The sequence below is a fragment of the Quercus lobata genome, chromosome 11, assembly GCF_001633185.2.
Source record: "Quercus lobata isolate SW786 chromosome 11, ValleyOak3.0 Primary Assembly, whole genome shotgun sequence".
Lineage (NCBI taxonomy): Eukaryota > Viridiplantae > Streptophyta > Magnoliopsida > Fagales > Fagaceae > Quercus > Quercus lobata.
The window spans coordinates 52,417,753-52,433,640 of record NC_044914.1 but is presented as its reverse complement, the minus strand read 5'-3'; the positions used below and the strand labels follow the sequence as shown (position 1 = coordinate 52,433,640).

Here is a 15,888-nt window from a genome sequence, read left to right as displayed (position 1 = left end):
ATCGTCTAATAGATACACAGAAAAATCACTCTATTAAGATCCAAAACCGAAAGGCACAATTTGTAAATTTTACATTAAGAGTGCGTTTGGATTGGGCGTTTTCTGCCCAATCCTGCGTTTGCGTTTTTTTTTTTTTTTTTTTTTTTTTCACGCGTTTTGGGTGTTGCGGCTACTGTTTATGTACTGTTTAATGAACAGTAGCCGCAAACTTTGACTTTTCAAATTTTTTTGGACCAATCACAGCACATCGTGTACTGTTCACGGACTCACAAATTTCACTTTTCAGCAACTTTTTCATTAAAAATGGGTCCCACGATACTATTCACATATTTAAAAATTATTTCGCTACAGTGTTTTTCAGTTTTCAGTTTCAGTTTTCAGTTTTCAGCTGTATCCAAACGGACCCTAAATCACTTTTTCAAACCTCAATCGTAATTTTTTGCCGAAATCGTGGTAATCAAACGGCACACTTAAATCTTAAAGAGCGTTAGGCTTTCAGCCGTTGGATTTGTAGATTTTGCGTTCTCTGTCTTTCTTCTCTCCGTCTCTCAGAAACATGCCAAGTGGGACTCTCATTTCATGGCGTGTCGGCTGCGCCAAAAACACACACAACATCACTTCATATCTAACGTTGTGACACATCTCTACCAAACAAACCACCATAGCTTTCTCCTAGCTCTGTCTCACTCCCCTTTTGAATGGTATGTTATATGTATCTTCTTCTTTTCTTCTTTTTCTTTGTTTATGTACTCACACTTGGAACTTCAAGTCGTTTTGATCTTATGGGCTTGTCTGTCTCTGAGATTGTTTACCTTAACCCAGTGAGAGGTAATATTTTCATGCGTTTGTACTTTTGGGTATATGGATGAAAATTGAAACCCCATTTGCTTCATCCTTTGGCTTGTAAAACCAAAATTGTTGTTTTTGTTCTTTTTTAGTAATCATTGGGTATGTATGTGGGAGTGGCTGTAAATTTGTTTGTGTAAAGAATTCAAGATAAAAACTTTGAGTCTATATTAAGGAAAGAAATTGATTTTGCAGAGAATAGAGGAGGAACTTAAAACTACAGACTTAATTTTATGATCCCACAAAATGACAAAAAAGATCATACACCTTTTTTTTTTTTTTTTGAGAAAAGGTTAGAGAAGGATCATAATTTGGTATAAAGAAAATACTAAAGTTAATATTTCCAGTTTGCTGCAAAGCATCATAATGTGATTGGTGTTGTTTCAACAATAATGGTCCAATAACAAGCTTTAGTCCCAAAATTTTAGAGTTGTCAACCTATGGTAATCCTCCTCTTTTCTGTGTGTGCAACTTTTTGGGTTTGAAACTTACTGTGAACAAAATATATGAGCAGAACATAATAAATAAATATTTAAATATATATATTTTTTGGTTATATGTGACACATCACTTTGTATTTGTATTTATGTAGTAAAATTTGTAGTAATGCTAGAGATACTCTTGTATAAAGCAATGGGGTTTTTATTTTTCCTGGTTAATATTAAAATGCATTGCTCTTTTTCTTGACCTTGCTCAAGATTGCTTGTTGAAAGTTTTAGCTTGGTTTATTCAATTGGTGAATGGATTTATTAGCATATAGGCTGGTCACAACTCACAAGATCCATGGTTGGGTTGGCCCTTATGTGTGTATGCATGATTTTGTTTGATGATCAGAATTTGATATTTTATGGATAAAATGAGTTACAGGGAGACCTATTAGGTATATGTTGTAAAACATGAACTAAAATGTGCTTAGTTTTCATTGTGAGGGCTATGCAGAAAAGCTTCCTCTAGTGAGAATTTATTTAAATATGTGAGATTGCAGAGTTTGGTTGTTTTTCTCTTATTTACATTCCATTTCATTCCTTTTATAATAATTTTTTTTTTTTTTAATTACTAGTTCTATATTACATGCAGAAACAGAAAAATTCATTAACTAAGCAAACTTCTGCTCAAATGATGGAGCATAATACCTCTGAGTATGTTGTTTTGGGTGAAGCATCATCTCCAAACTTAGATAAATTTCAAAAGGTATCAATTATACCCCTAGTTTTCCTAATCTTCTATGAGGTCTCTGGAGGCCCTTTTGGTGTTGAAGACAGTGTCAAGGCTGGGGGTCCCCTTTTAGCTCTTCTTGGTTTTTTGCTTTTTCCATTTATATGGAGCATTCCAGAGGCCTTGATAACTGCAGAGATGAGTACCATGTTCCCTGAGAATGGTGGATATGTTGTTTGGGTTACATCAGCTTTGGGACCTTTCTGGGGGTTTCAACAAGGTTGGATGAAATGGCTTAGTGGGGTTATTGATAATGCTCTATACCCAATTTTGTTTCTTGACTATCTGAAATCAGCTATCCCAACTTTAGGAGGTGGTATTCCTAGGATAATAGCAGTGCTGGCTTTGACAGTGGTTCTCACTTATATGAACTATAGAGGTTTAACCATTGTGGGATGGTTTGCTATATTGCTTGGAGTGTTTTCACTTCTTCCTTTCTTGTTTATGGGAATTGTTGCATTTCCAGACTTAAAGCCTTCAAGGTGGTTTGTGGTTGATCTAGGAAATGTAGATTGGGGTTTGTATTTGAATACTCTCTTCTGGAATCTTAACTACTGGGACTCAATTAGTACTCTTGCCGGAGAGGTGGACAACCCGAGTGAGACTCTCCCAAAGTCCCTGTTTTATGCTCTTCTATTGGTTGTTTTTGGGTACTTCCTGCCTCTTTTAATTGGCACAGGAGCCATTCCACTTCATCGTGAGTTGTGGTCTGATGGGTACTTCTCAGATATTGCTAAAGTATTGGGAGGTGTATGGTTGAGAAGTTGGATCCAAGCAGCTTCTGCCTTGTCAAACATGGGGATGTTTGTGGCCGAGATGAGTAGCGATTCCTTTCAACTTCTGGGGATGGCAGAGCGCGAGATGCTACCTTCTGTCTTTAGCAAGAGGTCTCGCTATGGGACTCCTCTCACTGGAATTTTATTTTCTGCATCCGGTGTAATTTTACTCTCTTGGTTGAGCTTTCAAGAGATTGTAGCTGTGGAGAACTTCTTGTACTGTTTTGGAATGATTATGGAGTTTATAGCATTTGTGAAATTAAGGATGAAATATCCGGCAGCATCTCGGCCTTATAAGATACCCGTTGGTACATGTGGAGCTATTTTGATCTGCATTCCTCCAACCCTATTAATTTTTGTGGTTTTAGCTCTTGCTTCTCCCAAGGTCATGGCTATCAGCTTATTGGCTGTGATGATTGGGATGGTTATGCAGCCTTGTCTCCAATACACCAAGAAAAAGAGATGGTTCAGGTTTTCCATGAGTTCTGGCCTTCCAGATGTCCTTAATGCTCATCATCAATGTAATGAAGAATGAATGGTAGCAACATTTTTTTATTTTGTGGTAACTGATACTTCTGTGCTGTACCATGTTTCTAGACATCTTAAGTTCGCAAAGAATATTTGGTGAAAAGCTACTTGTAATGTATAGAGTTAGGTGTAAGTTTTTAGAGATAGGTATAAGGATTGGTTGGCATGCAATTTCACCAGAGATTGCTCAAATTTCATAGGTGTCCAAGTTCTGTTAATTGGAAAGGCTAATGATGAACTTGTGTTGACCATGAGAGGCCTTAGAAAGGCTAATTTACTGGACTTCTATTAGATTATCCATAAGTTAAATTTCATTTCCACTCTTTTCCATAACACCAACTGCCTATAACTTTCTCTTCGATATCATCACAATTTTTCTTTATCTTTTCTTATTTTCAATGGGTACTTATGTTCAACTCTCTCTATGAATTATGTTTTCGCATATTAAAAGAATAAGATTGAGCATCCAAGATAACCAAGTGTTCCAAAAAAAAAATAAAAAATACTCCTCAAATTCTTGTGTAATGACTAAAAATGTCAAAAATAGAAAACCTACAGGTGGTCTATATGAAGCTGGATTTGGGTTGGCATGTGTCTTATTTATATGCCCTGTAGAATGTATTAAAAAGAGTTATTTATTTATTTATTTTTTTTTATAACCTTATTTTAAAAAGTTGGTGTATTAATTTTAACCTGTATACTTTTTACTTATTCCCTCTTTTAAAAATTCCCAGCCTTTGATTTATGAGATCTGCATATTGCCAGGATGTCGGAGAGACATTTGAATTTGAGTTAAAACTAAATGTATATCCCAATTAAATAGTTCTTATTTGATGCTAATTATTAGGCATGTTGTTGTATTAGATGTGCTTCTAGTTCTAATTACTATGTTTCCCTTATCTTACAGATTTTTTTTTTTTTTCTTCTGATTTTTATAATATTATGAATTCCTTTTATCTTAATTTCTATAAGACAACATTGTGTAACTTTCCATTACGACAAATCTTTAGGCCTTGGTGATTCGTACTAAAATTGTTCAGCAAAAAAAAATCTTCACATTTGATCATTCAAAATTGCAAGTGTCAAGCAGGTTCATCCGTTTTATAGAACTAACCACTGTACTAAGAGCCATTGTTCCTTGGTTAAATTATGCTTATACGTGTATATATGTGTGTGTGTGTAAATTCATGTTTTGCTACTTTTGTTTTACAATTGATCCAGTGTGCTAGTGAAGGATGTGATGAATAAACATAGTGGATTTCAGATTTCTAATATTGGTTTGCAACATCAAATCAGATTTTTTTTTTTTATCCATAGATTCAGTGTAATTCTCATAATAGGAGTTTGAAAAAAGAGATATATGGATATCCTTTTTCATTGTCCTCTTCTTTTCCAACCACCATTCTCTTCTCTCTCTAACTCTCTCCCTCTCCCTCTTACTTATTGTTGGTCACCATCCTCTTTTTATTATTTGTTTGATAATTTGTCTCTTCAAGAATCTAGCGGTCATTATTAACTTTTTTACAACTTTGTTGTATGTCTGAGCCTCTGGGGCAGTCTGCATAGTTTTTGTTAAATCTATTTCATCCCACTTTGATCTGCTACACTAGGTAGTTTTAATTACAATAGCTCCAAACAGTACGTTAGAAAGCCAACTTCTTGTATTTTCTTAAAGCCTTTCATAGATGTGGACCCTTTGGTTCAAAACCTTCAGATAGGAAGGTTGGCAAGGCACATGTATGCGGTGTTGTCTTGTACCTTTGGCTAATATGCTGTTATGAGGTGACACAAGCTGTTATTCATGGCCACCAACTTACAATAACTAGAAAACCCCACGTGGCATTCACCCACATGAGGAACAGCAACATAGAAGATCCACAAGGACTTTTGTCACTTTCCTTGTCACATTGCTATGAAAATTCCATAGTCCATTGTAGGTCGGATATTACAACTTTTCTTGTCTATAAAACATCAGCTGTCCTTTTGGCTTTTCTTTCAGAACCCAACAAAAAACAGCGATTGGTAGGAAATACCTAAGAATTCCTTTGGGGCCCCTAGAAAAGATATAATCAAACATTTCTAAGCAACCATCTCTGATGGTGGAAAATAGAGAGGGTAGATAAAGAGGAAGCTAATTAATGGAGTCAAAGAAAAAAAATGGGTGTTCGCCAATGAGATCAAGCTCAATTGGCACTTCCTTCTCTTGAAATTTCTAGGTGGAGGGTGGCGTCATGAATTCAAGAGCCATTAGGTTTGCGTTTAACTTACCAGCAATTGAAAAAATAGGGGCTCAAAGAAAAACCCTGCAGGACCTCTTTAATCTGGAATCCTACAATATGAATAGAATTAAGCATGGCAGCATCACTAGCAGGCCATCCTTTTCTAATTCTATAAATGAAGGCATTCTTTCTATTATCTCTCACTGCACCTTCATCTTCACCTTCACTGACCCTTTGGAATCTCCTTCAAAGCAAGATCTCAAGCGAGTCAAGCTCACTCAGCTCCTCTCCATCTTAAAATCCTCAAAAAAACTCCAAGATCAAATTTTAGCGCCTCTCATGTCCATGCTATCGACCAACCTGTTCCGGCCACTCCCTCCACCTTCCAACCCCAGCATCAGCTCAGACTTGATTGATGATGAAGACTCCATTTCTTCTTTTCCACCAACATGGTCACATCTCCAAATTGTTTATGATATCCTATTAAGATTAGTTATCAACATGGATCCTGAGACACTTCGAAACTATGTCAATCATCCTTTCCTTCTCAATCTCCTCTCTCTTTTCCGATCCGAAGACCCAAGGGAACGTGAGAGCTTGAAGAATGTGTACCACCGGATATATTCAAGGTTCACATTCTATCGTTCATTCATGCGGAAATCAATGAATGATGTGTTCTTGCACTACATATTTGAAAAGGAGAGGCATTGTGGCATCGGAGATCTTCTAGAGATATGGGGAACTCTCATCAATGGTTTTACAGTTCCACTCAAAGAAGAACATAAGTTGTTTTTAATGAGAGTGCTAATTCCTTTGCACAAGACCAAGGGGATGCATACTTACCACAAGCAGCTGGCTTACTGTGTTTCTCAGTTTGTGCAGAAGGAGCCTGTGCTTGGAGGGGTTGTTTTTAGAGGAATTTTGAGGTATTGGCCCGTCACTAATTGTCAGAAGGAGATTTTACTATTAGAGGAATTGGAGGAGCTGGTGGAGAATATAGATCCTGATCAGTACAGAAAGTTAGCACTTCCTCTATGTACCCAGATTACGAAGTGTTCGAACAGTTGGAACTCACAGGTAAGCTCAATGATACTTTTTCTCAAATTGAAACTCTTGGTAGATTCTGTTTAAGGTCTATCCTTTATTGAGTTCTAGGATCTTTAGTTTTAATGAATTTTAGAATAGAGTCCTACAAACTTTGTTTCATCTCTCATGCATTCCATTTTATTTGCAAATTAATTGTACCAAAGAAAAGATAATTTGGAATTAACAACTATTAAAACCAGAGTTGCCATTCCAAGTATTTTATTTTCAGTTACTTTTTTTCCCCCCACCCCTCACACGGGAATGTTGATAAATCTTGGACTGTGCTATCGTGTAGCAATGTTGATCAAATCTTTGAGACTAACATCCTGAGCCTCATGGGTGAAAAAGTACATTTATGGGACTAGCTGCTGCTTAATATTGCTACGAAAGTCAATTAGCTTTTATTTTTGGTTCTACATATCCCTCTCCTATTTCCCTGATGAGCTTAAGTGTCCTATAATTTTGGATTCAGGTTGCTGAGCGTGCACTATATGTATGGAACAATGAACACTTTGTGAAGATGGCAACACTGGAAATAGAAGAAGTATTTCCGATTGTCGTTGAAGGTGTGGAGAGAAATCTCAAATGGCATTGGAGTAAGAGCGTTCGGCAATTTACAGAAATTATAAAGGAAATGCTGGAAAATTTGGATTCAGCTTTGTACTCCAAATGCCTCCAGGAAATTGACCTCAGAGAATACAGAGCTCGCCAAGAAGAGATCAAGAGGAGAGAAAAATGGGAGAGAATAGAAATGGCAGCAAAATAGAATCAGTTCCTCCAACCATCACATCGCATATGTGTTTCTCATTGAAGAACAAGAGTCTACCAGGAGAGAAGGTATTTCATGCATCTGATATATGCTTCCTTCCTTTTACAGCACATGGGTCAAACACAGTTGTAGAGCCTATACATTAGGAAAGGGAAGATGCATATATCCAATGCATGAGATAAATATTGCTACTAAATCTTTGTTGGCAATTAATGCAAAATCCCATTGAACATTAGTATCATGGAAGAACAGTAGCAAGATTGCTTGCTACTTGATGAGCTGGACTGAGAATATTTCAGCAACAAGAAAAACCATCTTATACCTGAAACCAACAGGACATGTATGCCAGCCAATCTATGCATAAACACATGCAATATGTATATTAAATTTGAAGTGGTTAGTTTTCCAACTAAGTAGGTTCCAATCATCACTATAGGATGATTTTGGTGTTGAGATTTGAGAGGTCCATGATGTAGTGAAGATTGTAACACTAAAAGGTCTTTTAATGTCCATTAAACCAGTCATTGAGATCAAGCCAATCAAGTCTTCATGCTTCAACAACCATATAGGTGAACAATAAATTCGAAAACATTTGACATAGTTTCAACTCTAATTTGTTCTGCGTTTGCATAGTCAGGCGGACATTATAGGTTTCATTTCAAATATTTTATTGGATTACATAAAGGGTGTTAAATACGTGGTAGCGCGTGCAGCTTCGTATGACCACCAGATTCTCTGGCCAAGTAGATCGGTGGATGAGGAGGCCTTCATGGTGGCACGTGTACCAAGAAGACGATCTGAAAGTGATGAATCTGAGACGGCGCGTGGGAATTTTTCGAAGGCTTCTGCGGCGCGTGGAGGCGCGTGGCAAGGCTTTGGGTGACCGGATTTCTAGGTTTTGGTCGTGATATGCCGTGGAGCACGTATGTCTTGTTGGTTTCATCAGGCGTAGGCTTGATGTGCACAGATCTGATAGGGAGAGACACTGATTGCTTGGGTTTAAGATCTGGACACAGCAGTGAGAGCCATAGCGGCTGCGAGATGCCGTGGAGTCTAGATCCAGCCGACAAGCATATGACTTTTGATGATGGTGTGCACGTGAGAATCTTCTTTGCTTGCTAGAGATGTTTGTTTGATGCCAAGAACGGAGTTTGGCTCTGATACCATATTAAATATTAGTATAGAGATGTGCTATATCATGTTGTGTATGCTAGAGTAGATGCGGAAGAGGAAGCATAGAGGAGGAACACTGAAAACACGAGGGTTACGTGGTTCAGCCTTACGGCCTACATCCACGGAGGAATCCCTTAAGGGCTACATCTTTATTATCTGAGAGTGTAGTACAATAACCTGTGTTACAATAAACCCTAACATGAGTATATATAGGCGACTAAACCCTAGACTACTAGTACAAGCAGGAATGGGCTTGGGCCTATTACATTGGACTAATATGTCTAATATATATATCTAACAAAGGGAAAAAAAATATTTTTATGACCCTTCAACTTTAGCCTACTATAATCTTTTATTGGGTAACAAAATCACTGATCTAATCATCTAATAGTCCCTTAAATCTATTAGGTAGTATTGTATCCTATAAGATTATTATCTGCTCATATCGAAATATCTGTTGAAGTACCATATATGTGCTTGCCAATAGTTAATTCACTACTTTGGCATATACATGGGATTTTTAATTTTTTTTCCCGCATTTTCTAATCAATGTCATTTTAAAGGAGGATTTTATTCTAATTATGTTATATATATATATAAAACCTAATATTAATGTAGAAGAAATTTCACAATAAAGAGATGGGTTCAAGTTACACCTGGTGTAACTCCATAAAAGTTACACCTATGGAGTTACACCTTTTTATAACCATTGATTTTCATGAGATCTAACGGTTAAAAAGAAAACAGTATTATCTACATCATTATTAAATACTTACTTAATTAATAGCATCTTCATTATCTCTCTCCTTATTAATTACATTTACAATTTCTCAAAAAAAAGAAATTACATTTACAAGTATCCTAACTTTATTTGGATTGGTGAGATTTACTTATAAAATTGGTGGGATTTAAGTTCAATTTCGTTGGGTTCATTAGGTAGGGCAAGGATCGATCTAGATATGGGTTTCTTAAAATTTGGGGTAATCCGGGAGGGTGGTAAACAAAGGACAAAGGTTACAATTGGTTATGGTCCACCAAATGTGATGGATAAATCCCATTAAAAAAAATTGCGATGGATAAATAAAGAGAAATAAGGAAGATAAACAAAGGGATTTGCAGGAAATTAATAATTTAATATTAATAGTTGTAAAACCAAACATTAAATTGTTATCTCTACCCGTCTAAAAAATAGGTGGATATCACTTTGTTTTTAAGATGATAAGAAATTTTGTGAATTATCTATCCATGATTTAAAATTTAGTTTGTCACTACACGGTCAGGTGCATCAATGGAGGTCAATTTGTGTTATTCTCTTTCTCTCTTTGCATTTGACCACCGATGTGACAACCACCAAAAACCTAGGAATTCCAATGTTTAAGAAGAGGGTAGAGAATAGAAACTTTGCAAAATTTTCAAGAAATGATCCTTCCTTCGCTATGATTCTTGAATTAGAAGTTAGAACCCATTATATCACTCACATAAATTTGGCTGCAGTAACAAAATCATAAGATTTGTTTAAAGAAGTTGGTGTTCTGGTGGATACTTTAAAGGAAAATGATTAAGTTCTTCTCTAAAAATAAAAAGGAAAAGTATTAAGTGTTGGAAATGATGAACATGGATAGGTTTTTAAGGAAAATTAGCTAATTTGGCATTTAATGCCTCTATATTAATGACATGTTTAAGTGATGTCTTTTTAACCATTAGATCTTAAGAAAATCAATGGCTATAAAAAGGTGTAATTCTATAAGAGTTACAACTTTAACCCATCTCCACAATAAAACTTACACAATAATCATAAAACAAGCCCCTTCTCCCCTCCCCCACACACACACATATTTTTGGTGATTAAATGATCACATCTGGAATGAAAAACAAAATTTGATGAAGTAAAAAACCAATGAAGAACCAATCCCAGGGGAAAAAACAATTCAAAGGTACCTCTACTCCAATAAGGAAATTCACTATATAAAGAAAAGTTTTACAATATAGCTCATACTTATGACTCTAGACTCTACTCAAAAGATAAACTCATTGATGTGGCCCCACACCAACTCCAGAACTTCTAAACTCTTTGTATTTAAATCCTTTCTCACAATCGCTCATATAATAATAAATCCAACCAAATCCTTTAATTTCTAGCCATTGGTCTCCTTTTGTCCTCTCTATATTTTCTATCACTGTGGAAGTAGTTTAAAGCAAGCAAACTAAAAATTGATTTCCATCAACTCAACTGGGGTTTTCTGCCTAAAATTCAAGTTGTGCCCAAAAGACCAAACAAACCCCCACATTGAGCCTTTATGACTTATAAGGATAAAAATGTAAATACATCTTGTATATACAAAAAAAAAACTCATCCCGAACACTTTCTATATACTCATGTCGTTTACACGTTTAATGTTGTTTAAGAAAACCATTTGTGCCTTGTTGTGCATAGGTATATATAAGGGCACAAAAAAATATAATTATGAACAAACACATAAATGTAAATGTATGTAAACATAAACATAAAAATAATTTTATATATATTTACATACACACCAATTTATTGTTTTCTCGACATTCTTTGCATTAAACAATATATTTCAAATTTATATGTACACACACACCAATTAATTGTTTCCTAGATATTCTTCACACCAAACAATATATCACAAATTTATAATGTGTTTTCCATTGGTTTGTTCTAAGTTGTTCCATTAGGCATGACTTCTCATGCTATACATATGTCAATATGCACTTATATAAGCCAATAATTAACATTGTCATGGAATTTCAAAAGCAGACACTTACTTTTGCCCATTTGAGTCTATTTGGGCATTCATGTCAAACATACATTAGGCACAACTACTTAAGTTAAACAACAATTAGCATTATTGTGGAATTTCAAAAGCAAACACTTACTTTTGCCTATTTGAGTGTCTTTGGGCATTCACGCCCTATTTAACTGGACAATGATTCCTGTGAGAACGTAACTCCTAGTATATGGTCTAAGAATTGATTTCATTGTAAACAAAAACTTTATCTGCAGCATGCTACAGATGCTATCCGATCCAATGGATAACTTGTAAAACTTCTCTATACCCTGATTAAGGATACTTTTTCTCATTTGAGTGTAATTATAAATTAACTTGTATAATATACTTTGACCTATTGTAAAAAGACCCAATGATCAAAAACTCATAAAACAAGTGACAAATTGTATATGGAAATATTGCATATGTATAAACAAATGTTTTAATAAAAAGTTAGATTAAGCTAAAAGGAATTTATGACTATTAGATGATATATCATATTAAGTCCTCTAATTTTTATTTATAGAATTTTCAATGATGAATATTGTCAAAACTATATTCCACAACAAAAAGAGAAGATAATATTTTAACTGACTCTTTGATCTTGTATATTAAAAAAAAAATTGCAAAATTAGTATAGAATCAATCATAAATGTTTTTGAGATTTAAAAGAAAAAGAAAAATGTATGAAGGTTCCCAAGACTTCACATTCTTTACCAATTATAATTTGGATAATTTTTCTAGGTAGGAACTCTTGAAGCAAAGAAGTATTGAATAACACAAATAATATGTTTACAGATCAAATTTATAATTGATGGTGCACACAAATAATTGAACTAAATTTAATATTTAACTGGCCAAGTTGGTAAACTTGTATGTTAATACATATATACACATTATAATTAAAACTTTTCTATTATCAAGATAAAAAACCAAAAAAACTTTTTCAAGAACTCAAAATGTAAGATAAAAAAAAATGATTTATTTTTAAAGGTAATTCTTTAAGCATATATAACTTTTGAAGATAAAAAGGTAAATGAATCTCGTATATATAGCAAACAAACTCATCCCAATCACTTCTTTTATACTTATGCCGTTTACATGTTTAATTTTTTTTTTTTTTTTTATTACACCATAAGCAAATATCAAGTCCAACTCTTCATTTTTATATGGTGGAATATAATATAATCATGCATGCCTTAGTGTGTGTACGTATATATAAGGGTGCAAAACAATATAATTATGAAAAAACACATAAACGTAAATGTAAATATAAACATACATATAAAAATAATTTTTATAGGGGAAATTACACTTTTTACCATCCTAAACTATGTACTAGATTACACTTTACACCATAAACTATTCGAACGCACACTTTGCGTACTAAACTATCATACTTTGCACCCCGGTGTTACTTTTGCTATTATTTTTAATGAAATCCTACTGCACGTGACAAGCACATGTTTCTTGTTTATGTAGAACAAACGTAAAAGACTGAAACATCCTTCTTCAAAATCAATTAAAACAAAAGCCAATTTTTCCACATCTCTCTTGCATGCATGCCTCTCTCCAAATTCAAATTCTTGTAAACTCTAAATCCCCAATTCGAAAATTGCTTTTGCTCCACCACCTTGACACCATCCCAAATTGGAACCTCGCACTCTCTCGCTGTTGTTGCAAGTGCTAGAAGTGCAAGAGCTACAGCTGCAAGTTTCGAAGATTCAAGATCTGTAGATGCAAAAACTATTTGTTCCACTAATTTAAGAACTTCAACTGCTACATTAACAATATATGGTGGTGGTGCTAATAGTGAGCATGTGGTGGTGCCAACTTTGGAAAAAGCTATTCAAAGGGTGCAAGCTAAGAAGAAGAAAAAACCTTGGGTTTGAGAAAATTAAATTAGTTTGTGTTGGGTTGTGCAAGCTTTTTGTACTAGGCAGACAAAATTACGTTACATGTAATCCATACATTTGGGTTTTTCTTTTTCTTTTTTTCTTTTTTGTCATTATCAATTTGTGAAACAATGATTTTTACTAGGCATTTACAATTTTATATTTTATGTAATCCATACATTTGGGTTATTTTTTGTGTCATTGTCATTAGTGAACAATGAGATAATGAAAGATTTTATATAGTCACTGCTACAAGTGCCCATTTTTAGTTCTCTTACTGTTTTGTGGTTTTTGTTGATTTTTGTTTTTGGGTATGTTAATTATTTGACACGAAATTTAGTTGTTTGGCCCTCTAGAGGATATAATGTCAATCCACTTTATTTTATGTATTTTAGTGGGAATTAATTTCTTAGTAAAGCTATTAGTGTCTAAGCACTTTATTTTGTGTATAGAAGACAGGAAGTAGAGATTTGTTTTTGTGTACCTTGTTATTGGTTATATAATTTAGAACTCTAACCTCTATGTCATGGCATGGCGAAAAACCCAAATGGTTCTTGGATCAGATAATATTCAAAGGTCTTTGGAAGACGAGACCATCTACAGTGGAAGCTTCTAATGATTGTATCTAACATCTTTGCACAATATCCTGGATACCACACGTGCATGTGTTGATCTGCAACTGCATGGCTATAATATCCAGGTCTCTATTATTCAATACATCAAAATTTAGTGGTTATCAAATCTGTATAATAATAGGCAATTTAAATTAAAAAAAAAAAGAAAAAAAAAGCAAGTTCATAGAAAAGAAAAAAAAGTTTACCCGTTGCTGCAAAAAATGATGATGGGCACATCTAATGTAATGGGGTAATCCATTAGCATCGTCAAACCTAGTATGAACCTCAGTCCCATAGGTATAGACCTTATAAAGTGGTCCATAATTAATTCTCTCCCACCATTCTCGAAAACCATAGATTTCCACCGCTTCAAGTATAAAATAAGAATAGAAGGCTGACTCTTTTGATGATTTATAGTTTTCCAACACTACACCAAAACAAGTCTATTACATCAAGTGTTAATACAACAAAATTAGTATAGTGGTATTAGACATAATATCACATCTAAAAATTAAAAGTCGTTGCAATAGTTACTTAAAAATCGTAAATTATTACATTAATAATAATTAGTTGTAATAATTTATAATTTTCAATTGCAATAGAGGTTTTAATACTAAATTGAATTTAGAAATTTTTTTGCAATAACTTAAATTGAAGAAATCAATTTTTTTTAATAACTTAAATTGAAGAAACCAATGTAATAACTTGATAGCAATTATATATTTTGCGATATATTATAATAGATCGAAATTTCAAAGAGATGGCTTATTGCAACAAATTTAACATTGCAATAACTAAAATATTAATTATTTTACAATCTATTGCAATGACAAACATGAAGCTGTAATGAATATATTATTACAATGATCTAATTCCAATTATTTTACAATCTATTGTAAGAAAAAATATGAAAAATTTAACTATTACAATAAATATACCGTTGCAATAATTTGAACCCAAATTATTTTGTCAATTCTTTACTATTTATTGTAATAAAATTCATGAAATAATAGCCTATTGCTACAAGATATTCGAAGTAATAAATTGTTTATTGCAATAGCAAATATATTATTACATCAAAATTTTCATTAAAATATTTAAGGTTTATTGCAACAAAATTTTTTTGTAGCACAAACTTATTACCTCAAATTTTATTGCAACACTTTGCATAAACTATTGCAATGACTTCGATGTTATTGCAACAATTTTTTTTGTTGTAATAAACATTTTTTGTTGTACTGCAATGTATGGATAAATTTAACGCGATCTTCAGCACTGTAAAATATAGGATGAAAAAATTGAAACGCTGAATAACAGCAAGAGTCAACAGTGAAGATGGGAGAAAAAAAAAAGGTTGAAAGGCATCGATAGCAGAGCATTAGCATTAGACGTGCCCATCATCATTTTTTGTAGCAATGGGTAAAGTTTTTTTTCTTTTCTATGAACTTGCTTTATTTATTTATTTATTTAAATTGCCTATTATTATACAGATTTGATAACCACTAAATTTTGATGTTTTGAATAATAGAGACCTGGATATTATAGCCATGCAGTTGCGGATCAACACATGCACGCGTGGTACCCAGGATATTGTGCAAAGATGTTAGATGCAATCATTAGAAGCTTCCACCATAGATGGTCTCATCTTCCAAAGACCTTTGAATATTATCTGATCCAGGAACCATTTGGGTTTTTCGTCGTGCCATGACATAGAGGTTAGAGTTCTAAATTATATAATTTACATTAAAATATTTTGTTTTTGTATTTTTTTTTTTAAGAAAGTTTTGCTTTTGTATTTTGTCCTTGTTTCTCTTTAGTTTTGTTTTAAGGGCGTTATTTATGAGAAATGATTACTTATTATAGAAACTGATTGCTTTTGTATTTGAGCTGTTTTTTTTTTTTTTTTTTTTTTTTTTTTTTGGTGGAACGGGTAAGGGGGTTTTGGGATGAACAAAACAAGAAAATCATCAGAAGT

General features: G+C 33.7%; 2 protein-coding genes across 4 annotated transcripts; both read left to right on the top strand.

The window, feature by feature from the left end:
* The first annotated feature begins 531 nt into the window (after window positions 1–531).
* LOC115967611 (probable polyamine transporter At1g31830) lies at window positions 532–3,683 on the top strand. 3 transcript variants are annotated; one of them, XM_031086747.1, is made up of 2 exons: window positions 532–701; window positions 1,924–3,683. In XM_031086747.1, exons 1-2 carry the CDS (start codon window positions 699–701, stop codon window positions 3,370–3,372), a joined length of 1,452 nt encoding a protein of 483 aa, XP_030942607.1. In that variant the 5' UTR covers window positions 532–698; the 3' UTR covers window positions 3,373–3,683. The 3 variants fall into 3 exon arrangements, with proteins under 3 accessions (XP_030942607.1, XP_030942606.1, XP_030942608.1); XM_031086746.1 differs by having other exon boundaries at window positions 1,907–3,683; XM_031086748.1 differs by lacking the exon at window positions 532–701 and adding an exon at window positions 712–828.
* A 1,616-nt stretch (window positions 3,684–5,299) lies between these two features.
* Window positions 5,300–8,624, top strand: LOC115967866 (serine/threonine protein phosphatase 2A 57 kDa regulatory subunit B' beta isoform-like). Its single transcript, XM_031087019.1, has 2 exons — window positions 5,300–6,661; window positions 7,143–8,624. The coding sequence occupies exons 1-2, from the start codon at window positions 5,597–5,599 to the stop codon at window positions 7,434–7,436; spliced, it is 1,359 nt and encodes a 452-aa protein (XP_030942879.1). The 5' UTR covers window positions 5,300–5,596; the 3' UTR covers window positions 7,437–8,624.
* Window positions 8,625–15,888: the final 7,264 nt, after the last annotated feature.